The 27,445-nt window shown below is 39.9% G+C and overlaps 1 protein-coding gene across 1 annotated transcript; it reads left to right on the top strand.

Moving 5' to 3' along the window:
• The first annotated feature begins 1,691 nt into the window (after window positions 1-1,691).
• On the top strand, window positions 1,692-24,279 carry LOC137266291 (spore coat protein SP60-like). The gene is made up of 3 exons (XM_067801777.1): window positions 1,692-1,709; window positions 2,271-2,401; window positions 23,949-24,279. The coding sequence occupies exons 1-3, from the start codon at window positions 1,692-1,694 to the stop codon at window positions 24,277-24,279; spliced, it is 480 nt and encodes a 159-aa protein (XP_067657878.1).
• Window positions 24,280-27,445: the final 3,166 nt, after the last annotated feature.

Consider the following 27,445-nt stretch of genomic DNA (forward strand, 5'->3'; position numbering starts at 1 on the left):
AACCCAGTTCATGACAGGTCGAGCATAATATGACTATACAGTCTGTATGTGATGTTCTCAAGTGATAGCTCAGTGGTTAAAGCGTTCGCTCGCCTTGCCTGCGCGAACCCTATTCCACCCCTCAGTAACCGTGATATTGTTCAGTATTGCTAAATGGGAATTAAGCCCCAGTAATCTAATGCAATATAATGTTCAAACATTTGTTGGTAAAACCGACACAGTATCATGTTCAATCATACAATCATACCGCAGACATTATCCGCATCCCATTAAGCCCCCTATCATATCACCATCTGTACTGAAGGAACTATGCAATTGTATACGAACAAGATGCATGGTGTCTCAGTTCCCATAAAAGAACACAGACGTGCGATTGTAAACGTCTATGCGAATATCCTTTCAATAGAAACCCAAACTTTGCGCAATAAACCGTTTTCACGTATACAGAAGTCAGCCAGGCACATCTAGCGTGCTGATGGAATGTTTATAAATATATGGATGAAGACGATATAACCGGTAAATATTTATAACGAGGTAATAACTGTCTCGCAGCTGTTTGGTGCATATCATTATATTACAGTTACGTGCACCTAACAGTATTGTGTGGCATATTCCACATCCCTCCTGTCACATCCTTGTCATGTACGGCAAACACATTATGAAGCTTTAAGGATGATCAAGTGAGATTGGCAGCAATGGCAAGGGCCATGGTTTAAATTTTCTCAGGCATTGTTTTAGCATCCATATACCAATAAGAAAAAAAATGGGGCGTCTATCGAGGATGATCTTCGTAAGGAGATTGGTCATAAAGTTAATCACTGGATCGACAGGTCATTATCAACAGACACTGACTATGCTGGTGGAGCACTGTCTGAGTACGATGTTAAACAATAAACAGAATATGACCTTTAGAGGTAAGGGTTGACTACCGTCTAGTCTCTGAATAAACACATATAAAAAAACACGTTTCTAAAATAATGTTTATAAAATATGATTAATAGGAGCCCCCAAACTGTCTTCATTTCCCTCATATTTCCATATATTATAGAATTACTTAAGGCTATATTGGCTAAGTATAAGTATGTATTTAACCTGGGCTGTTATAGCTGCAGGGTGCAATCATGGAAAACAATTACAAATTCACAGAACATAGCACAGTCCTCAAAAGGTCACAGCACTGACACATGGTTTTGAGATGAGATGATCTTGGAATCAGCCTTTGGGTTTCTTATATACAGCCACAGAATATGGGAGGGGGGCGTCGTACGGGTGTTACTTGAATCTATGTACGGTGGAGAGTCAGTTCCTGGTTTCACTGTTCCATGAAAATACATCATCAGTGCAGTTGTATACCACTTACCAAACTCCAAAGCGTCCACACGCACGCAGGCATCTGGCCAGTACATGGCTGATGATCAAGATTATAAGCTGCTGATATTTCATTTACAAAGACAGCACTATGACTTAGATTTAGATAACACAACATTAACTTAACTCAGAGAATATATAAATATGTACATATATCCCCTGACAAAACCAACATACCCCGCCCTCGATGTTTATGTCATGGCCTGTATGGCAGACGAGTTGCCCAGTGGCTTTGACTGCTGCAGTTCGCCTTGGGCCCTTATTCTCGAAACGTTCGTAGGAAGTAAGAATTCCTAACTTCGATCGTAGCCAATGTGTTGAGAATGGGTTTTGAGACGTTCGTAGGCCTACAAACGTTTGGAGAATAGCTAGACTGATTCTCAATCCACAAAGCGTTCGTAACGCTACGACATTCGTAAGCCTAAGGTAATGCGTAGAGTTACGATCTGTCGTAATGTTACGAACGCTTTTTGGACAGTGATTCCACGTCATTTCAACATGACAGTATGACGTGATGCAACTGGAAAACGTGTAAACCAAATTTACGTACTTATTCTCTCACCCACAAAAAGATGTTTTTCGGAAAATCGTTATCAACCGTACTAGTCAAACTATTGCAATTTGTAGAAGTTTTTTTCATAACTTCAGTGTTGGAATTGGTTCCCAGCATCCTAATATTATAAGGAATCTAAACGGATCGGGTTACCGCGCTCCATTGACAGTGACAGACGTTTAATTGTCTCCGGTGTAGATAGTTGCTTACCATGTTGGTGACTTAGTTTGAGTATGTACACATATGTTATATGTACACATTCCTATTGCAGAGTTTAAAAAACAAATTAAAACAAACAATTTCGAAACAGCACGGTTTTGATGCAAAATGAATTGGCTCTGTTCCACAGTACGATGAGTCGACACTTATCCCACTGGCCTATCGTTGCTATGGCAACCGCAAAGTAACAGCTATAGAGGAACTTGCCGATGGCCATCCCTTAGACAAACTTAAAAAATATCCACTCGTGTCCCGCATCTGGTGAGATGATGAAAGACTCAGTTGAGGAAATCGGACCCAGCATCACATCTTTGAAGTCGGAAACCCTTGTCAGGGAATCTAGTTGAAATTGCTGTAGTCCGTCAATCTTTAGGTAATACAATTATCCATCGGTATCCCTGTCCCATTGGAGACAGGTCCGTTTGATATCAGGACAGTTTCTACGGACAGTTAGTCAAGCGGTTGGCACTACCCGCAGAGACAACGCAATCTACGGTTGGTTAGTATTGTGAATGATCAAACTATTTAAACTTCAAGCAGATTTGCAGCAGCGATGACACAGCTCGGTGACTAGAGCAACTCAGCGCATGGATTCTGACAATCCTGCTTTTGAACTCGTGTCACAATCAACTGTACTTGGTGATATGGTGTACATTTAACAAGTCAGATCTGGGGGACTTCCATATTACAGCCAACTTTACAATGTATAGCACTTCAATAATTTAAAAGAACGGTCGCAATGCTTACCGGATTGAGGACTTCGGACATACGTGTTTGAGTAAATGGCCTCGGTAGATTTGCCTTTTAAATACTCCGGCATGTGAGAGAGTGACGTTTTACGCCGCTGTGAGCAGTATTCCAGCAATATGACGGTTGGGGACACTTAATGAGTAGAATTTGGCTTCACACTGTGCACCTAAGCGAGGAATCGAAGCCGGATCTTCAGTGCGATGAGCAAACACATTAACCACTAGGCTACCCCACCGCCCATTTAATTGTCTTAGCCCGGCGACGGCATATGAATCTGTTATATTACATTTATCATCCATGTAGTTATGAAAAGATGTAATTCCAAGCCATGATGTGAATAAGAGTTAGTTCTAGCCAGAATGGCAACACCTGTTCAAGTCTGAAAATATGATGCTACTGATGTCACAGTATACCATGATACAATATGCAAACGTAGAACACCTTGGTTTTAGGCGCTACACTTCACTCTGCAGAGTTGGGTCAAATGGACACGACAGAAATATATGATTTTGTGTTCGAATCTTTGCTCTCCCCAGTTAGGCTACTAGGTTTGTAAGTATACGTCACAGAGGGCGTGTACGTCTGATACCGCCATCAGTTTGGGCCTTCCACCGTCATCTTCATAGAACTGGAATAATGAGCGTTAACGTCTCAGACTACGGGCTTTGCTCCTACATTAGACCGACATGGAATCTGGAATACGTAACCCAACTACTTTGAAAATATAACGATTTTTGTTCAGTGAAATACTAGAAAACTAAGGGATTGGAATGTTGATTGCAGGACTGAATACGACATTACAATAAAGCGTTTGAATCCTGGACCTATGTCTAGTTAATTGTTACTCATCTTGGGACAAAATCCCTTATGCGTTTTCAAAGTGTTTCAGAAATGTGTAGTTTCATGGAACGTTGCATGCCAAAGTATGACTTCTCGATCGAGTAAAGTACGAACGGGCACCTTTGCTTCAGTCTACCTACCAGGGAATTAAACCGCGGACGAGAGAATACACAAATGACTGGGCTATCCAATACCTCCCTCGCCACCCCAGTGTTCATTAGAACACGTCTGTTGCTCAAACGTAAGACACTTTAGCATGGCTCTTCCAGTTGGCTGTAAACTGAACCATCAAACTAAATTGTTAAACATTTATCACACATTTACTGATAAATGAAAACAGAAGTCTAGCTGATTCCATAAATAATTCAGTTTGGAGAAAGGTTCCACGGTGGCACGTTGGATAAAGGGAATTCATGTGGGTCTTTTAAGTCTGCAGTGTATCAGAGATGCAGGACAATGCTGTGGGATGTAGCGTATGGTCTACTGTTGTGTTCTAAGACTCACAAATATGAAACAGCGTAATACAGACTGAAATCTTTTGTTGTTGACATTACATGATGTCATAAAGATATGGCTGCAATAAAGGATAAGGCTTTCGTTCGTCACGCGTAAAAGCTGGGTTAGATTCTCCACATGGGTACAATGTATGAGTATGAAGCCCGTTTGTGGTGTCCCCTGTGACAGCGCTTGAATGGTGTTAAAACTAAACTCACTCACTCAAACAACAATAACATAATAAAAAGTTATACTTCTCACGAGTCAGTAATATAAGCTGGAATCTGTGGGTTTTTTGGAAATGGACAAAATAGAGATGAGTGCTGAGATGAAATGTGTTCAAGAAAGAACTGGACACCGAAGGTCAACTTTGACAATATTAGGACCCAATAAGGGCGTACCCAGGTGGGTAGGTTAGGGTGTGAGTGGCATGGAGACTCTTGAAGGTGACTATTGTCGTTGAAGGCCTGCGACGATAGTATCTCAAGAGCTGTTGATGACTGACCGGAGAGTGACTTGGCGCCATATTGCTCCTTCAGCTGGCATTCCCGTAGAAGGAGTACATTCTGGCGTCACAGACGCCCTGGCATTGAAGACATGGTCATCTCCCAGGATTCTTGCATCTTCTGACAAGGGATCGAAAACCCACCAGGCCAATATGACAATCCAGCTATCTGAAGCTGACCCCACAAGGTTCTTTCAACGAATTATATGACTATGAATAAAACGTGGGTTCAACATTGAGTCTAAGCATCAATGTGAATGTACTTGATCATTGCACTTTCCTCAGTCAAATCACTGGTTATCTCGTTGTCCTTTCACAGCAAAACAATTAACGCGGAACATCACGCATTATACCAAATTCGGGAATCGAACTCGTTCCTTCGTTGTGGCGAGCAACCACGTTGCCATTGTTAAATATATGTAAAGCCTAGTGTCCATTAAAACATCATATTAAGGCCTGAGTTGGTACTAACCATATCAAAAATCATAGAAATTAGATATTAGATATTATTACGTGAGAATCAACATTTTATACGCGTTCTGTTCATCAGTCATGCTAACAACTCATACTAAGGCCATATTTAATCATTTGGCCACGTGGCCAGAACATGCACAAAAGAGCCTTTTCCAAAGGTTTAACATGACATCATTTTTGCAAAAGAGGTGTTCTGAGATTTCAGTAATTATACGTTCAGGTATTTCTCAGTGGACATAACGCTCAATGCTTACTACCCCTAGTCAGGAAACCTCTCGTAATTATGGACACGATGTTGCAGTATCTCAACCATGACATATATTGCTGACAGTATCTAACACCAGTCACCAAACTGGACACTAGCTTAATATATACACGGTGCCAGAGGAATCGTATATGTCTGTAAACAAACATGTAGATACATTGATGAAGCGCGGGGGCTCTTCACTCTTTGATATACTCTAAATCAATTACTGTTGATTTGCTATTGTGTTCTGACAACACGCTTGACATATTAGCTTGTCGACCTTACAGAGAAGGTGTTGAAATGCGATACGCCCAGGGGCTATGCTGGAGAACAATGTCCATCCAGGGATTAGGGGATTATCAATAAAGCTCATGATTATGGTACTTGATCTCCTTTGGATACGGGGTACCGTGCCTCGACTGGACATTGTATGTACCGTGTAGGTGGGACCACACAAGCTCTTCTGTTAACCCGACAACAGCACTGTGCAAGTACTCTTCTTGCCAGTACAATGTGTTAACGGTTCTTGAGATCCATGTCAAAATATTCATGTTGGGTTGTATGTTTAGTGCATGTACAATGGTGATGTCTTTCTAGTCCGAAATTTGCACAAGAAAAACTACATAAAATGTACATTATTCTACAGTCATGATTCTTTAATCTGAACGAGTCTGCTCGTTCGTAAAATAGTAGGATGTGTCAACGACACACCACGCACTAGTCCACCAATATAGGAGTGGCGGTCACTAATTAATCGAGTCTGGTCCAGATAACCCAGTGATCAACAGCATGAGCATCAACCTATGCAACCGGGATACGGTGACCCCTGATCTTGTTAGTCACCTCTTACGAAAGCATGGAATACTGGAGATCAATTCTAACCTGGATCTTCACGGATGTCCGCATTAATGGGGTTTGTGCTTATATGAAACGCACTGTTATATACGAGCTGTGACGGACGTTTTGTGTAGATTAAACTATTTTAGGATTTAATTAACGTTCACGTTTGATGTTTCGCTTATATTAATGCATAAAACAGTTAATGTCAGAGAATAATCTGTTTCTACTCCCTGGGGCAAATAGTCGTAACAAGAACACACATGGTTATTCATAAGCTTGTGTACTGTGAGCATCAACTGTATGCGGTACACACGGTTTTCGAATCGATTTCATACGCAGAACATGTGGATGGGTGTGTAGTTATGCCGTATTCATTGTAATTACCGTATTGTATACTGCACTGTATTTCACAGATGGTATAGCCTTACTGTTCGTCCTAAAGCAAGCAAACGGGTAGCGACAGTTGTGTTTCACTGCAAATCTCTCTATATATAAATCCAAAAAGAAGGACATTAAACGGATTATCCACTTTCGTTCGGTTAATCCACATTATATTAATGACGCTATAGGAATACAGGTAGTTGAATGACATCTGCCACCGCCATAGAGTCTCTTTCACAGTCCCTGAACCATGCCATTTTCCCTACAGCTTAGCCCTCCCTGCAGGGCTTAAAGTTATAAATGAACTCTAGATTTCCCCATGATCAGGGTCTCAGATTCTCGGGTCTCACTGGGGCTCCTTTCAATTTATATGGGTGTATTTGTTACAATCAAAATTATTATTGTGTATTCAGAGACTAGACGTTAGTCTAACCTCTATATTTAGATTGCACAGGTTCATTCCCAGAGACAACTTTGTAGGGAAGGGACATACTGAAATGTAGTACACCTGTCCTAGTTTATGCTTCTACAAATATTAAGGTATGTTTAAACACTAAATGCGTAAGCAAGCAAAGTATAGGTGAATAAGTAAAAAACACCATGGTAACGGTTCGGTCGTTCGCACAATGATCAGCTTTTTAGAGAAGCATGAATGACAAATGTAAAAAAATCCCTATGCTATACACAAACATATGAATCATAGATAAACAAAACGAAACAAACAAACAAACCGGAGTATTGGTTTGACTGTTCAGTCCTAGTTTAGGTTTAAAGATAAACAGCGACGAAAGTGTGAATTCACCAGCATGTGTTTACTTAACATGTACTGTGAATAAACAGCTGATATATGAATACGACCACTTTGCATAAACATGCATTTTAGCCGTGACAGTATTTACCTACACTCAAAGGTAGATTCGTCAAGTACTTATCACTGCCAGATCGTATTATGTACTGAATGTTTATTAATATTCATAAAGTAGAAGACTAAATATGGATATGGCGAGAAGGTAATGGACGTCAGGACTGTTCATGATATTCCTAGAGTAGATTTGTCTTATCTCATATAAATCTATAAGGCTAAATAAATAAATGAAATGTTTTTCTGGCATCGGCGCGTCATTGTTATTTGTGCATTTTTTTATTGCCATTAAAAAAATAATTTTGACTTGGCCGTGTCCCGATCATCCATTTGTCCACTAAAAGAATGAGTGTCTGTACGAACGAGTGTGACTGAATCTACAACTCATTAACACGTGCTAGACTCTCCAAGCTGTATTTCTGAGAGAAAAAAGAAAAAATAGGTTCCTCCCTCGTCACTTTGTTTTCCATCCAAATCAAAAAAATGTGCCCGGGAAACATTTAATTGTTTGTATACAGCCTTATCATATCTCGTACTTACAGGCAACTACCATTTGTCAGCAAGGATCCCTACTTAATTATTAATCCACCTACACATTATCATTTGTGAATTCGTATTAAAACACATTCCGAAATATAGTTATAGTACTGTTAAAAGCGTTATCCTTGTAATGATGATGATGATGATATTCCTAACATAGGTTTTACTATATCTTTTATCTATACATTCAAAAACGTTCATTCTGCAAATTATGATAGTGATGATGATGATGATATTCCTAACATAGGTTTTACTATATCTTTTATCTATACATTCAAAAACGTTCATTCTGCAAATTATGATAGTGATGATGATGATGATATTCCTAACATAGGTTTTACTATATCTTTTATCTATACATTCAAAAACGTTCATTCTGCAAATTATGATAGTGATGATGATGATGATATTCCTAACATAGGTTTTACTATATCTTTTATCTATACATTCAAAAACGTTCATTCTGCAAATTATGATAGTGATGATGATGATGATATTCCTAACATAGGTTTTACTATATCTTTTATCTATACATTCAAAAACGTTCATTCTGCAAATTATGATAGTGATGATGATGATGATATTCCTAACATAGGTTTTACTATATCTTTTATCTATACATTCAAAAACGTTCATTCTGCAAATTATGATAGTGATGATGATGATGATATTCCTAACATAGGTTTTACTATATCTTTTATCTATACATTCAAAAATGTTCATTCTGCAAATTATGATAGTGATGATGATGATGATATTCCTAACATAGGTTTTACTATATCTTTTATCTATACATTCAAAAACGTTCATTCTGCAAATTATGATAGTGATGATGATGATGATATTCCTAACATAGGTTTTACTATATCTTTTATCTATACATTCAAAAACGTTCATTCTGCAAATTATGATAGTGATGATGATGATGATATTCCTAACATAGGTTTTACTATATCTTTTATCTATACATTCAAAAACGTTCATTCTGCAAATTATGATAGTGATGATGATGATGATATTCCTAACATAGGTTTTACTATATCTTTTATCTATACATTCAAAAACGTTCATTCTGCAAATTATGATAGTGATGATGATGATGATATTCCTAACATAGGTTTTACTATATCTTTTATCTATACATTCAAAAACGTTCATTCTGCAAATTATGATAGTGATGATGATGATGATATTCCTAACATAGGTTTTACTATATCTTTTATCTATACATTCAAAAACGTTCATTCTGCAAATTATGATAGTGATGATGATGATGATATTCCTAACATAGGTTTTACTATATCTTTTATCTATACATTCAAAAACGTTCATTCTGCAAATTATGATAGTGATGATGATGATGATATTCCTAACACAGGTTTTACTATATCTTTTATCTATACATTCAAAAACGTTCATTCTGCAAATTATGATAGTGATGATGATGATGATATTCCTAACATAGGTTTTACTATATCTTTTATCTATACATTCAAAAACGTTCATTCTGCAAATTATGATAGTGATGATGATGATGATATTCCTAACATAGGTTTTACTATATCTTTTATCTATACATTCAAAAACGTTCATTCTGCAAATTATGATAGTGATGATGATGATGATATTCCTAACATAGGTTTTACTATATCTTTTATCTATACATTCAAAAACGTTCATTCTGCAAATTATGATAGTGATGATGATGATGATATTCCTAACATAGGTTTTACTATATCTTTTATCTATACATTCAAAAACGTTCATTCTGCAAATTATGATAGTGATGATGATGATGATATTCCTAACATAGGTTTTACTATATCTTTTATCTATACATTCAAAAACGTTCATTCTGCAAATTATGATAGTGATGATGATGATGATATTCCTAACATAGGTTTTACTATATCTTTTATGTATACATCATTCAAAAACGTTCATTCTGCAAATTATGATAGTGATGATGATGATGATATTCCTAACATAGGTTTTACTATATCTTTTATCTATACATTCAAAAACGTTCATTCTGCAAATTATGATAGTGATGATGATGATGATATTCCTAACATAGGTTTTACTATATCTTTTTTCTATACATTCAAAAACGTTCATTCTGCAAATTATGATAGTGATGATGATGATGATATTCCTAACATAGGTTTTACTATATCTTTTATCTATACATTCAAAAACGTTCATTCTGCAAATTATGATAGTGATGATGATGATATCATCAAGAATAGCTTTTGATATGACCCTTGTTAATAGCTTTATTCTAGTTTTGATGATGACGACGACGACGACGACGATGATGATGATGATGATGATGATGATGATGGAGGCAATAAGAACACCCTTTAGTGCATTTTATCTGTTTTAATCTACAAATGATGTTGATAACAACAGGAGGAAGTTAATATATTTCCCTTTGCTTCAACTATCAAAGAAGCACTGCTGTTCCGGGATTATGTTCTAATTAGCTAATACACACCTCGTTGCATTATTGCTCAAGAAACAGAGCTTGGGGTCTTTCTCAGATGAATAATGGATCACCACCGTACAAGCCTTCCTGATCATTTTAATTACCGTTCAATTTGTGGTTTGGAAACAAACATCGAAGACTATCTCAGACTATTTCTATTCTGCATGGTGCGTACATGTGGTCTTTGGAGAGTTCCATGCATTGTGTTCTCTGGCATATCGCCATGTAACAACATGTCTGTAACGTATGTCAACCATCAATGGAACCGTGTGGCCATAAAACTGCACGATATGGGAAGAAATACTAGAGCTATCTATAGAAACTTACGTTTACTGGATTGTTATATCCGTTGCTGCAATTGGTCAATCTGGAAAAACAGAAAAAAATGGCTCAATAACGATGTGATAATTTTCAAAATGTATCAGTATCCGAAATGTGTTTGTCTTGTTAAATATGTTTAAATTAATGGTACCTGAATTTAAAACGATCGTTGTTCATAATTACTACTTCAAGTCTAGTGTTACCCGAATATCTCGATACATTTTGTGGGGCGAAGTTTTCCACTGTCAAACCGCATGTACAGCCTTACCCTTTATGTGGAACGTATGGGATTCCAGAACTTCCTTTCGGTTTCTGTACATCTAGAAAAGTGAGTATTGCTGCTATGTCGTTTTTCTTGGAATACCAGTTGGAGTTGGAACCATACACACCACCCCCCTCTCTCTCCCTCCCTCTCTCACTCTCTCTACCTTATACAATCACACTCACACCACAATCAAACATACACGTATGCACACACAGGTATATACACACGGCCCTTGAGGCACACACGCACAACTTTTAGAAAATGTGTGATAGGATGGAGAGAAAGAGAGAGAGAAAGAAAGAAAGAAAGAAGGAAGGAAGGAAAGAGACAACGTTAAAGAGAGAGCGAGTTAGAGAACTAGAGGGAGACGGGCAGAGGCACAAACAAATATAATATACAAAGTTCACCACACTCGCCCAACGACGCTGTATTCTTCAGCGAGGTAACATACTTCAAGCCTCCACAGAAGGCGAGCGTAAGGATAGTTCCTGTAATTGGAAGTTCCTGATACCGTACGAACATTCATACTCTGGGACACCAACCCAATCCAGTTCAATCCATTCCCTCATTTCATGAAATGATTACAGGCACATATTAACACATAACGCATTACACCATACCAAGTAATGTGGTCATATAAGTAATTATAGTATACGTAGAAAGACCACTGCCACTAACCTGCGCTTCTGTGTCCGACAACCCACCTGGTTGCTACTCCGGGTGTAGCCAGGTACCCCTATTCTCACAGTCGATCTTGTGTGTTACTTTGAACGCGACATAACAGCACATACAATACCCTTGTAACACTCGGACCACTGAGCATATTCACCATACGCAGCACGTATGGTGCAGGCTTTGCTCAACGACAAGGCTCCCCTTTGTACAAAAGCCCATTCAACCCCGGATATAAGAATGCATTATATATCTATATATACAGCCTTTGCAGACAGCTGTATATATGCTTTAAATTGATTTCTGTATGACCGCTGAAAGAATAGGTCTAATTTTAGCCTTTAAAGAATCTAAGCCGAGGCTTTGTAAATGCACCAATGGTTGAGGAAGGAAACAGTTTCACAATATAATCTCTTTATTCAGATTTAATCCTATAGTGTTCAGTAAAGCGCATAATATACTCAATGGCGAATAATATTTCCCCGTCAGTTGTAGCTGCGTTAAGCGCACTCTTAAAACCATCTTCTTGAATTAGAATAACAATAACGAAACCCATGGCGTTTTAATGGACAGAACAATGACCACATGGTCATCAGGTGCCCCCCGATCATGTAGGCATGGTCAAGATGGGAGTATGCCTGTCGGAAGTAATAAAGAGCCAATAATGGTGAGGGTTGAGTATTATCGCCATCAGCACAGAGTAACGGTAACGTGCTAATATATACAGCCCATTGACCAAGGCACTGATAAGACACGACGCTACGCGATGATACAATGGATTCAAAGAAATCAAAGAGAGCGCCACACGTGGATTTGCAATTCCACAAACAGCTGGGTTTGTCATAAAATAGATACAAGAATGGATATTCAGACTCCAGTGTTTGGTGCAGACAGTTGTGCAGAATTCTGAAAAACTCGCGATTTCAATAACGGAGGCACTAAGTACGAGAGACCTGTGCAGCTTTCGTCTCAATATACTGTACGTGAGATAAGCGAACACCTACACAAACTGGCTACCTTAGCAACCACTTTCTAACACCACTGAAAGAAACGTTTAAACCACAGACGGGTTGGTGACCACCTTATTCCCCATGTGCACTTTTAAAAACCTGAACAATCAAATATATAATGTGTTTGGTTGTTTTTGTTGTGTAGCGCCGCACTTAGCTCTATTCAAGCCATATGGCAGTGATATGTGAATAATCGAGTACGGATCAGACAATCCAGTGATTAATATCATGAGCATCGAAGCACACAATTGGGATGCAGTGACATGTGTCAGCCAAGTTAGTGGCCGTTAGTCGCCTCTTACGACAAGCATGGGACACTGAAGACCGACTCCATCTCGGATCTTCACTGGTTCTTAACTAAGACACTATGAAGATCAGCACTAGCGAGATAATCCATGAACAACCATGGTTCACATCTATAAATCTCAGAATGATGAAGCATGACAACTAAAATCTGCATGTTCATTAAAACCCTCCTTTACGTTCCCACGTGAACAATCCATTAACACTCCGATATCTCAAATAAATACTCCGACAGTTTTCATGACGTTCAGTTAATCACCTGTTTCATATCAATTGTATTGGTAGGTTTTGCATCCGACACATGACTAATCCGAGTCTGATGGATTGTTAAATACATAATTATGACATGAGGATGAATAACACAGACGGACTGTGCATCCTTCACGTCAGCAACCTTCAGCCTGATTCTCCCAGTGCTCATACCGGAACATTAGACACGCCTCTGTAAGACGGACCACGTTCTCATGCGAGTGTGAAAGACAAATAGCTCTAGTAAATGAACTAAAACGAGCATAATAAGCAGTATTTGGATTTTCTCTAAAGCTCCATTATAACCCCGATGATTGATGAATCCTGACTATCGGCTGTACAGACATCATTCAAATGGTTCCCACACCACATACTATTGTACAAAGGGACGGTCATTAGAGGGGATAATATGCTCAAAGAAATGCATTGTCATATACTCACGTGTTGTTCACTAAGTTTAAGCATACACCTATATTCATCTTCGTGTCAATGGGTTTCCCACGTTAAATGCTAATAGTGTTATAATACCGAGTTGGAAACCCGACATTATAACACTATTAAAGTTTAACGTGGGAAGTCCCTTATAAAAATGTAAAAAATACCGATTTGGACACGTGCATCTTGCACGTCCGTTGCCCATCTGTTCTGTGGACAATTCCCAAAAGGTTCTAAATAGTTCTGATATTGATGTGACATTGTGTTGTTAACGTTGTGTTATTGAGGTAGAATTCGTGTAATTTGCCACAGTGTTTAATAACCGCGTGAGGGACGGTGGGGTAGCAGAGTGGTTCAAGCGTTCGCTCGCCACACCGAAGACCCTGGTTCGAGTCCCGTCATGGGTACACTATGTGAAGACTATTCCTGGTGTCTCTCGCCGTGATGTCGCTAGACCATTGCTAACAGCGGCGTAAAACTAAACTCAATACGTTTACTGGTCAGTTCTATGAAATATACAAATACGAATTACCTTCGACAAGAAACAGCATTGCCTTAATTCATAATTAATTCATTTGTAACGACTCTCTGCTTTCATTTCACAAACAAATGATTGTTTCTGAGTGTTTTCTTTGTTCGGTCTTAATCGTTTTTAGGAACCCAGAGTGTATAAGTGAACCTTGTATACTATTTTTAAGGTGCGGTGGGGTAGCCTAATGGTTAAAGCGTCAGCTCGTCACGCTGATGACCTGGGTTCGATTCTATGGGTACAATGTATGAATCTCATTTTTTGGTGTCAGTCATCATGATGATGTTACTAGAATATTATAATACCTCACTATCTCACTCACTTATTCTTTTTTTATTTTTGCCAGAACTCAACACGTGGCATTCTCTTCCGTATATATATTCCGTATATGCATATATTATTTTACATTAACAGCTGCGTGAATTGAAACCACTATCTTTTCTATAATCATTTCAAAGTAACTCACTGAGTTATCAAAATTTCATATTTCATCATCCAAATATATCTTGCGTCATTTGAGTGAGCAGAGCAGAGCAGAGTGAGGCAGTTTCGATATCTGGCTTGGCACGTACTATGCGTCCCATTGATCATTAGTAGGAATGACCTGAATAGTCTCTGTTCCGTAGTGAGTCTCATGTAGCACATTCCTCAATGTGTCGGTAATTACACCAATGAATACCTGTGTCTCAATTAGCCCACAAATGACAGCAATAAATCATTGAAGACTGACGATATTAGTAAATGGTACCAGTAGTGGGGACTGCTTGGAAGCAGATCAAGATTGTTTTCATGAAAAACGCCTATATTTTATAACATGTGTCAATCTTGATGTCAGTTACAGATAATGTGTAATTCGATCTTTTTTGACAATGGAGAGGTCAATAGAGGCCACAAAGTGTCACCATGGGTTCACATGGTTTCAGAGTTGCGACCATGAGGATACATGGTTTGAGGGGTGCGACCAAGGGGGCACATATATTAATAGTTGCCACCATGGAATCACAAATGGCAAATAAGGACATACAGAGGCATATGCGACATCAACAAACTGATTATACAACCATTTACCCAAATCTATGACGTCATCCTGACGACAAAAACGTTTATGACATGATGTTAAAATATTTAAAGTGGCCGGATATATCACACAGCAAAGTTATAAGTCTTTCCCACATTTCCATGAGCTAAATTTTACGTATAATATCTAAAATGAAGAGCAGACAAAGAATTACAAAATATCTGCCCCTCGGCAAGGATTGAGACTTACACACCTAAATCACTATGGAGAGATCATCCTAACCTTGAACGCTACATTCTTAATATATAACACTAAACCCTTTAAATATAGTACACGTTGTGATCAAACAAGATGATTGATATTTTGGTAACATAAAGTATAATAGTTATGATAATTTCAATAATATAATGATTTTAATTGGGGGGGGGTTGTTCTTTTTCTTTTTTGATAACTGAAAGTTAAATGAAAAGTATAAAACGAACGTCGGAGGCTCACTTAAACATAAACTCCATAACGTGAAGTGTCACACATACCACCACTTGCTAATTATGAATACGTTTGTTTTGTTTTGCTGATTTGTTGTTGCTGTTGTTGGTGCTGGTGGTAACATATGTCACCATCACTCATTGGTATATCGGGACGTTATTGCGCCAATTACTGGGCTTAATGTAATGCCCCCTTGGAAAAGATATACAAACGAATTAAGGCCGCAAACAATAAATACGAAATAAATCTGTATATGAAAGTAAGCTCGCTATGTCTGGTGATAGATGATAAAATGAAACAAATAAGTCTAATAGGGTTGATACCTGTCTTCGTTAACGATGTGGTCCTGAATATGAACTTATAATGGATTAACAAGGTAATGTTCTACTGATAAAGCTTGTTATCCCTATTATATGAATGATTATCATTACAAAAGTGACAGTCATCAGCAACGGTAGGACATTAGCCAAATAAAATGTTTAGGGATTATACCTTCCTCATCTTTGCAGTATAATTGTAAACATATTCATGGTCCAATAGGACAGATGAGACTATAATAGATGATAGATGGCTTTTAAAAAAGGCACACCGAACCGTAATGAATCCAAAGTAATCCATCAGTTCACGAAAGTAGGGTCTTTATACAAAATAGTTTACGAAATAGATCTTGCCAATAGCGCGGACGGCTGACTGGTCAAGATGAGAGGGGTCGTTATTGGATTAGAACCTGTTATGTCTCAATGGGTTTGGTGTGGTGTTAAGGCAAAAAGGTGTTTTACGGTTCTTTGAGTTTGTATGTGTAATTTGTAATCTGAATTTGTACGTGCACACGCCCAGTGTCAATTTCTGTGAGTGAGTTTAATTTTACGCCGCTTTTAGCAATATTTCAGCAATGTCACAGCTGGGACAACGGACTTGGGCTTCACATATTGTATCCATATGGGGAATCGAACTCGTGTCTGTGGCCATGATCGAACGCTTTAACCTCTCAGCTACCCTACTGCCCAGTCACATTATAATGCCTCTGTGATTTTGAAATAGGTCCTGAATAGTTGATATCTTATTCCACTGTCACAGAATTCTGACGGGATCGTGAGAGATATCGACTGGTGCGTATGTCAGTGTGCCTCTACAATGTCACTCACTGTGTTGCAGACACCCAAATATTTACCCATTGATTTATATAGTAATATTAATGTTATATTTTCTTACAGATTAAGTAAGATATCATCCACTATTACATGTACAAGTGTGCACAAATATAAAAATTGAACACCACAGGCCGTTCCTGCCCTGAAAACACACCAACCCCAGTTCCGCACAAAATGTCATCTGCTTAAGACAACTATATATATATTAGTATGTATGTATGTGTGTGTGTGTGTGTGTGTGTGTGTGTGTGTGTAGCTATGACCTTATATATATATATATATATATATATATATATATATATATATATATATAGTTGTCTTTTATAGCTGATACCTTATACTGAATGTGGCCATAGGTGTTTTCAAGCCACTACATCACCAAATCACAGCTGTCAGATGATTCAGTCCGCACTGCAGGTTCGAACGAAAAGTGCTTGTCAAAAACGGAATGTGATTTGGCGTAGTATACCTGTAGCATGACTACACAACACCGCATGGACGGTAGACGTCGACAAGATATGGTTTATACACGCACATTAAAGGCATTTGTTAAAGCCGACAATATGTGTGTTAGTATATTCAAATGTGTTACAAACGATTACAGTTTTATGATGTGGCGTTCGATATCAGGGTTTGATCATACGATATGAGCCGATTATAATATTGGTCAGTCAGTTTCCTATTTGTGATTGTATATTTCAACAAGGTGGTGTCTAGCTATGACCTTATAACCATCGGTTATCCTTACGAATTATGCAGACACGTGTTGTAGGAGAGGGGAAGTAAATACGTTTCATTTTGTTTCACCGTCCAAGCTAGTATTGGCAGCATACTTCATCTCACCACGTCTTGCCTTCATCAGACATAGATTAGCTGTTTCTTCCAAGCCCTATGACTAATTAAATATGACGCTAACGCCATTATGTGCAACTAATTTGGTATTGCCTATTGACAGGACCTTAGTAAGTAGTGGCCCATAGTTTCTGGTATGTTTATCAGAAGCCAGTGACATGGAAATAGATTAGAAACATAAATATAACTTGGTTGTCTTTCACATCGTTATTGTGTTTCAGCTAAAATATATAACACGTTCCATTTTTTAAAACTGGGCTCTGTCGACTGCAGCGGTGTTTCGTGGCAACGGCAAAACATCCGGTTAACACAAAGAAGAGGCTTTCATAGCTGTGTTTGCGAATACATGCAAGTATCCATATCCTGAGAATTGATACGAATTATGTCTTTGAATCATTTGCAATGTATATTTCTGAGCATGCCTACGGTTGTGTACTAGTTATCAAAGCTTTTTCGTAATACAAGCGGGAAGTCTTACTGTTCACAGAAGCTTGGGTGTGTAAAAACTGCAGTCATTGTTTGTTTTGATTAAACGAAGAAATGCATTTTCAACTTTGTTAGAACGTCTGTGCATTCAGATCCAATTTAAGTGAATTTCAGACGTGAACAATGCACTGCGCTGTGGGGTTGCTGAATTACTACAACCCACTCATTGTTGGGGAAAGAACATTATTTGTATACCATATAGATGTAATATATATGCCTGTCTACGAAAAAACACGTAACCATGCTCCCAGTCAAAACACACACATAATGTAAACTGTTGTCAGGGTGTGTCGGAGCGGGGCACAGAGGACACGGCCGACGAGTTCGTGGAAGGCAAGAGAGAGCATGTGCTTGCATGTGCTTAAAGTAGGTACAAAGTGTACGAGATATTTCCAGAAAAAATACAGACGACAAAATGTGAAAATCTATGGACGTCAGCCTCCATATTATGATTGACAAGACATTTCGGAGAATATTCATTTGCCTTTTGGGTAAAGAAAACGACGAACCAGATAGCTGTATACGTGTATGGGAACCAACACCAGTGACAAGATGACAACTAGGGGCACTTAACTCCAAAACGCTGTGTCCCACGTGGAAGATGACATCCAGAAGTTGTCTCCCTTTATGTGTTTCACTTCCAACTGCCATTCAAAGACTTTACACAAAATGCTCTTCATCTAACGAGGTGAAAATGTGGTGAACGTGATATACTGGCGATGTTTTTAAGGATACGAAAATCATGAAGATTCGGGTAGAATTCAGTAACCCATGTTTGTAGTAAGAAGCGGCTATAGGAAGCGGATGGTCAGGCTCGCTGACTTGGCTGACACATGTCATCCTATCTTAGTTGCATAGATCGATGCTTATGATGTTGATCACTGGATCCTCTGATCCAGACATGATTATCAACAGCTGCACACCGCCGCCATATAGCTGGAATACGTCTGAGTGCGGGATTAAATAACAATAAATCAGTTGATAAATCAATCTAAGGACACGATCCCTTAAAAGGGCACTGCGAGATACAACATAGTCAACTAAATACGCATTGACTGCTGCTTTTATAGCCATTCATCAATTTAGATTCTGGATACTGATATTTGTACTTCAGGAAGCACGTGTATACACAAACACATACCTGTGCATTCCCACGCGAAGACTACATGTGATCGTTTCCCAATCATTGTATACTAAGACAACAGCGTTCAAAGGTTCCGACTGAACACAAACGTAGACAATGTATTTCCTGTGAAACCTTTCTTGATGGCAAGATCTCTTGTGCTGGCTCCTTCACAAACCAAACATTCGGTGCATGTGTGTTGCCTCTTTCCTCTCCTATGTTGTATGTCAAAGAGTCATCAATTCCTCATCTCGTTCTTTCCTTGTAATGTACAGTGGTTATGAGATATCATGTGGTTGAGTGCCGTGCGGTGCGGTGAGGTGCGGCCCGTTACGTTGGGGTGTCATGTGCGGTGCGATGCGATGCGTTGCGTTGCGTTGCGTTGCGTTGCGTTGCGTTGCGTTGCGTTGCGTTGCGTTGCAGTGCAGTGCAGTACGGAGCGGTGCATATTGTTTATTTCGTATCACCGTCCACGCGATATCAAGTGTTTGTAGTGTATTTGTTATTTGTTACTCTAGTTATTCCCGTTACTGTGCCTGTGTGATTTTATTACTTCAAACGGATCTCAGTAAAGCAAAATATTTTGGAAATATATACCCTTTCATATCTTGATTGCTTCATGATATGATTTCAGTTAAATCAAAATCATGTGTTCATGATTCGCTATCAAACTGTGATGCTACCGGGTGTTGAACAAATATACACTCATGACTCATCCAACAGCTTACCGAAGTGTTATAGCGATATAAAAAGTATTATCTTGCAATCAGCCACGAAGAAACTTTGAACATGGACTTGACATATACCTTGCCATGGGATTTGTAGAAAAGTGCTAGAACTTTGCACAGAATCATCCTAACCTGCCATAACCCTGCCTTCTTCAATAGAATACGCAGACCAATCTAATCCAGTGTAAACACACTATGTCATGTAAGACAGATTAACACACAGTTATGTGCTCAGAGCAAGGCGAGTAATCAGGATTCCTCAGATGAACCGGCACTCGTAATGCCGCCCCCAAAGCTTCATTACTGCGAGCAAATATCACATTTCGGAGAAAATCCCTTTTCTGAAAGATATGTATATCGAACATTGATCGTGTCACGTAACATATGTATTTTGCAGCACTGAAGGCTTTTTGGCCTTTCATTCGTCATTTTTATACAACTCCTATACGACAGAATCCTAATCCAGTTTCCGACTGTTATTGTTGCTATGGCTGGTCTGATGTCGCCCATGTTTGACGTAATGAATGTTGTCTGTTCATAAGAGCAGAACACATCTCATTGGTTTCTGACAAAAGACCTTTAGGAGACTCTTGTATAATTCCTGAGAGGAGATTGGGAAGATTTGCTGTGTGGAGCGACACGACGCCTTTTACTTCCGGTTTGCAGAAAAATGGCGTCGGTTCTATCTTCCTGATCAGTCTGCATCGGTATTCTCCATTTCGTATGATTATTTCAATCTGCAACAGCCATTTGGATTCCTGTCTCATGTAACACTGAGACGCCGTGATGTTCCTGGTGGTATAATGACAATGTTTGAGGATACAATGCATACTACCACTGAAGTCATGTCTACGTGAACATCGTCTGGGTGGTATACGACTCAGAAATATCCTTTTTAATTCGTTGGTCGAACATAAACTAAACTAGAAAGAAAGAAATACAGAGAGAGAATGATAGTAGTGTAGAGAGTCTGTGAGAGACATAGAGGGAGAGACAGAAGAAAGAGAGAGAGAGAGTTTTTCACCGCACTCAGTGATACGTCCAGCTACATGGCGGCGGTCTGTAAGTAATCTAGTCTGGGCCAGACAATCCAGTGGTCAACTGTATGAACATCGATCAACATGTGTCAACCAACTCAGCGAGTCTGACCACCCAATCCCGTCAGTGGCCTCTTATGACAAGCTTGGGTTACTGCCGATCCATTCTAACCCGAATCTTCACTTGTGGGAGAGAAAGAACATGTGAATAGGAGCGTGAAGGGTGTAAGCACTTGTGGCGGCAAGGGTTTCGGCGATGGTGTGGGGTGTTTGCGTGCTCTTTGGGGACCGGAAAGAGTGGGGCGGAGTGATCGTGGTCGGAGTAAGTAGACCTAACAACAAGTTCCAACAATAGGAGACCGGTTGTTGTATCCACGATTGTTCTGCCTGGCACAGAGCGTTGCCCTGAGTAGTCGACAAATCAACGTAATGTCGATGTGATTATTGATGACAGATGAGAGATGTGGAACGGTTGGCAATACCGTGCAGAAGATACCGACGCCGGGAACGCTGCCAGTAAGGATTCATTCCCTAGTCATATTTACAAATGTTATTTCCATTAATACAGTGATTGCCTTCAATGAATAATCAAACACAACATGAATGCTGATAGTGTCGGAGACCCGTGTATGACACAGTGGCGTTGTGTGAATGTTGCAGAGGAATCTGGGTCCAGTAGATGTAACGACATGCGTGATCGATGCTGGCCGCGATGAAGATGATGATCCCAGTAATTTAATGACACATGACCTCCACTTCCTGGAATATTGTTATCCTGCGTTCTGTTTCACTCACCAGCATGTCCTTGGGTTACACCGACGTGTGGGGCGGTGGGGTAGCTTAGTAGTTAAAGCATTCGTTTGCCATGTCGACCCTCGGGTTCGATGCATGGGTACAAAGCGTTAAACCCATTTCTGAGGTCCTAACAGTGATATCGGTGGTATGTTTCTAAAAGCGACGTAAAACCAAACTCACTCACTCGCCCTCCTTCGCTTACACTGCGTGTTCGTTGGTTATATGCCCAACCGTGATATTGCTGGAATATTGCTAAAAGCGTAAAACACAACTCACTAACACACTCTTTGGTTATACGACGAGTATTATGATGCCTAAGGCACCAGCATTGCCCTGTTGTAAAGTTTCTGGTACTGAAACCACAGAATAACATCCCCTCTGGTGTTTCCCGAGTGGAACTGGTCACCAGTACCAAATACTTGTCACTGGTCAGGCAATGTGTCACTTTGCCCCGGTGGCGTGGATACGCTTTCACTTACCGGTCAGCCTCGGCGTGATTCGATTATTTCCTTGGTGCCCACTCGCAGCAGGTTTGTTACTGACCTCCTGCTATTCATTAGCACTATGCACGCTATCAGCACCCGGTGTCTTGCGACCACGTAAAATCTGTAACCACCCCACAACCTAATCTTTGTGGACAAGCACCCTAGCTCTGTACCCACCTCCACCCCCAACTTCCTCCCTAATCACCGTGAGCAACCATACACCCTATGAGCATCTAACACCCTGTGAACACCCAACACCCTATAAGAACCCTACACAATGTGAGCACCACACGCCCTGTAAGTACCCCACAGCTTGTGAGCATTGTAATCTCTATGAGCATCTTAACGCTCTGTGAACACTCCTGCATTCAAGCTCCAAACACACTGACAGCGCCCTAATCTTTTGGAGCACTTTACGACGTGTGAACACCCGGTAAACACCCCACGCCATGTGAGCATCATACGTGCTGCGAGTATCCTACACCAAGTGGACACCGTAATCTCTGTGATCAACTACACTCAGTGGGTATCGGACACCTTCTTAACACCATATGACTTATGAGCACCCTACCCTTCGAACATCCAAATCCCAGAACACACTGTTCGTTTGATGCATCATACATTGGTGAGCACTCCACTCCTCTCCACTCCAAACAAAGATGATCACATCAATGCGGATTTTTTTCCATCAAAATCCGATATTCGACATTTTCATCTAGTGTGTGTAACTGCCCGAGTAAATAATCTCCAATAGTAACCCAGTGGAGAACAGTAACAAAGGGTCAATTTCACTACAGAAAAAGATACGTTTTCACATTAAACTTGCACCCTATGAGTACCCTACACCCTGTAAGGAGCCCGCGAAACGGGTGACCAGTTCACCCCGACAATGAAAGGGGAGTAACTCTCGCAACAAGATCGTACACATGGTATCATTAAAAAGAATACTGCTTCAAGTGTCATTGAAATTGACCCAATACTGTGCTTTGCACAATATATCTTGAATTAATAAAGCCATTCAGAGTCAATTCGACATATCAGCTTACATACTGGATCTTAAGAGAAGGCAAACATCTTCGTGCACTCGTGCCTTATTGCATAATTTAGTGCATGTGACCTAATTTACTCCAACTTGACGTCTTCTTTGCAAACACAACCTAGTCTCTTTCTGTGTACTTGGCCAACCCACCTGGCATTATACACCTGGGGGGATTTGGTGCGTTTCAATTGTTCACATGTACGGTGTGAGATGAGTAGCACTGAAAATTATCCTTTTAAAACCTCGATCAATGAGTGACGACGCAGCTGTTGTCGACGACATCGAACACCCAGACAATGTGACAGTGTGGACAACATGTGATAAACAATGGTATTTCCCGGCCTAGAACAGTTATGACCTTTTCGTACGATAATATGTTTATACTTTCCACACTTACTGAAGGATAGATGAGTTCGGTTCAAGGGGTGGTATTGTCAATGCTCAGTATGATGATGAATATGATGATGAGTATGATGAATATGATGAATATGATGATGAATATGATAATGAATATGATGATGAATATGATGAGGAATATGAAGAATGTGATGATGAATATGATGATGAATATGATGAGGAATATGAAGAATGTGATGATGAATATGATAATGAATATGATGATGAATATGAAGAATATGATGATGAATATGATGAAGATGATGGTAGAGACGATGATGACGATGATGATGATGTTCAACAGCACAATGTTAAACAACGAAACAAAATTTTCTGAAGCAAGTTATCCTCTCATTTTAAACCAGATGATTAAGCAATGTCATAGTGACAGTTTTATACAGGCCTCAGAACGCCCAGAACCGGTCCTGGATTAGCGCCACGACGTGTAGAAGAGTGTCCGTTTAAACAACATTCTTAACCGAATACACATTTTTTCATCTTCGGCGCGTGTTTATTATGTATTTAGATGCCGTTTTTCGTTAGACGAATCCGGGAGACTATTTATAAAGCAGTGCATTTGTCGCATCTCCGTCCGATGATACAGAATCAATAGTCTTGCCAGTCCAATCTGATAGCAAGATATCAAGACAGTTCTCTTTACAAGTACGCCCTGTGTGTCATGATTGGCGTTACATGCTCTTGATGGGAAATACGACTCGTTTGGATGTGGGCAGTGTGTCATGGACCACAGAGACCACTGTCCTTCACTGTCCCGTGACCGCTAAACAAGCTCATGTATGTATGTATGTATGTATGTATGTATGTATGTATGTATGTATGTATGTATGTATGTATGTATGTATGTATGTATGTATGTATGTATGTATGTATGGATGTATGTATGTATGTATGTATGTATGTATGGATGGATGGATGGATGGATGGATGCATGCACGCATGTTTGTGTGTGGGGGCGAGCGTGCGTGCGTTTGTTATGTTCATTCCTCAGAGGAAATATCACCCTTGGAAACTAGCTCGCCACTAAGATTTCGGAACCAAGCCCTAACTCCCCAACTTGCAACACCGGAACGTTGTTTGTGGTCCATACAACTCCCCTGTGCAGAGAAGAAACTATCTTTGGGGCTAATACTCATGTCTGGCACCAGTATTGATAATAAATGGACACCTTATAGCTGCACTCGGGTGCAGAAACAGGGTTGGATATGTATCGTACTGTGTCAGATGAGTGTAGTTCGTAGATCAATGCTCATGCTCTTGATCACCGGATTGTCTTGTCCAGATTGGATCATTTACAGACCACCGCCACATAACTGGGGTATTGCTGGGTACAGCGTAAAGCTTTGCTCCCTCCCTCACTCAAACTAGTTTCATACTGGATATGGGGGGCATGGAAAGGTCAGTGTAAGAACTGCAGAGACAACACGCGCGCTTAATCTATCAAGCATAAAGTGCAGTAACATATTGCAGCCAAACATAACCAAAGTTAAATGGCTATAAATGGATCTTGACCTTTCCCTTACAAATGAGGCATGGGACATGCTAGAAACAAGTATACACCATCGCCACTACGTCCATACCCAATTCAGTCCACACACACCGTCGTCCAAACTTGGTCATGCGCTGCACGAAGAGTGAAAGACTCCACGGTATTGTCATGGGGACATTGATTAGGGTTTTGCACACCACTGACATGATCTTGTCATTTCAAACGTCCCCCTTTTTAAATTACATACCCGTGCCGTATTTGGGGCTGTTTCCTCCATACAGTAATTAGCATCTAGGCCGCCGACTGTTCTGTGGACTGTGTGAATACTTGTCGTCCTGTGAATTCACATCAACCTGTTTTGGTTTCATGGAGTTACTGTTTAATCAGGTGTGGCAGAAATATACAGTGTATGCGCAGTGATAGTTACGTTCGCACCTTCGCAAAGGGGAAGCATGTTGAAGTCAGTTCTTAACATTAACAGGTAAATAATTTTATAAAAATTAGTTTTAAGTAACTGTTTGTCGACTTATCTAGATCTGGGTATAAGTCAGGTACAAATGCACCAGTTAAGTAGGCTTTGTCGTCAATGCAGGCTCGCGGCAACGCCGTTTTGAAAAACATATCATAATAATGTTATCATACTAAGACGCGACGAAATCTTGGAACTGAACGGGGGTCAGTCGGTCAGGCTCGCTGACTTGGTTGACACATGTCATCGGTTCCCTATTGTTCAGATGCATGCTCAAGCTGTTGATCACAGGATTGTCTGGTCCAGACTCGATTATTTACAGACCACCATCATATAGCTGGAATATTGCTGAGTGCGGCGTAAAACTAAAGTCACTCATTCACTAACTTGAAGCTGAACCTGAGTCAATGGCCTGACACATGGGCTTAGTTGGACCTCAGCGTATCAGCGCCCAATCAGCTAGAAATGAAATATACATATATGTTTTTCTTATTTTGTACACAATGATTTACAATTTACCATATTATTTAAGAGGGTAACGAGTGAGTGAGATAGTAAGTGAGTGGGATGTGAACATTATTTCAGTTTTTATGTGGTAGGAAACCCAAAGCTATGTAACTCTCAAATGTTTACCACTTCGTAGTAAAAAATGAGCTCTGGAATATATCTTTTTCAGACACAAGATTATTGTAATCGAGGCAAAAGAACATAGAACCAAATTTTGCAATAGCTGCTGTTCCAAAATGGCATTCCAAGACCAATTTAATCGGCATGTGCAGATACAAACGAAATGGATACTGCCTTGCGGGTCGAGTATAAGGTGATAAATACGGTTTGCCGGTCGGTTCTTGCAGATGAAGAGACGCCACTCAAGCTAATGTCAGGTGACTAAAGCGGATGAGGAAGCACAGTCACAACACACTTAGCAGATTGAGCAAACCGCGGGAAATCAAGACATGCTAGTAAATCAACTGGCAGTGAAACACGACGTTCAATGAGGAAGCACATCAGAACATCTCAAACCAAGCTCCTTACCACCGCCAAAGTTAGAACTCTACACTCTGTGTAATTACGAGTCGCTCTCATAATAGGCTTGAACACGGAAGTGAGACATTCGCGGGAGCTCCACATCCATTGCTCTTCAAAATAGGAGTAATAAAACTTCAGCTTCGCGCCCCTAACATTGTGTTAATGTTATCGCACGTGTTGATATGTCTGACACTGCGTACCAACCATTCCATTAAGTTACATCGCATTCAGCGAGGAGCTCTTTATAACTGTACGGCCTCGACAACTCAGGCGCATGGGGCTATAATGAATGTGCAATAATCTCGCAGCTGCCGAGATCCTGCGTATTTCTACCAACTCTTATCTCGTCCTCTCGTCTTAATCTGAAATTGATGAGTACAGATCCTTGTGGGAATCTCGTGACTGTCAACTTGACATATAAAGGGCCGTATGTCGTCCCTGGGATCCAGATTACAAGGGCCATTGTGGCCACAAACAGACAAGTCCATCGTCACTTGT

The sequence above is a fragment of the Haliotis asinina genome, chromosome 15, assembly GCF_037392515.1.
Source record: "Haliotis asinina isolate JCU_RB_2024 chromosome 15, JCU_Hal_asi_v2, whole genome shotgun sequence".
In the NCBI taxonomy this organism is placed as follows: Eukaryota; Metazoa; Mollusca; class Gastropoda; order Lepetellida; family Haliotidae; genus Haliotis; species Haliotis asinina.

Excerpts from the sequence above, each read along its gene's own strand:
- LOC137266291 (XM_067801777.1), top strand. Across the intron at positions 2,402-23,948 it reads CCACTCGTGTCCCGCATCTG|GATAGATGAGTTCGGTTCAA; the intron begins GTGAGATGATGA and ends CACTTACTGAAG.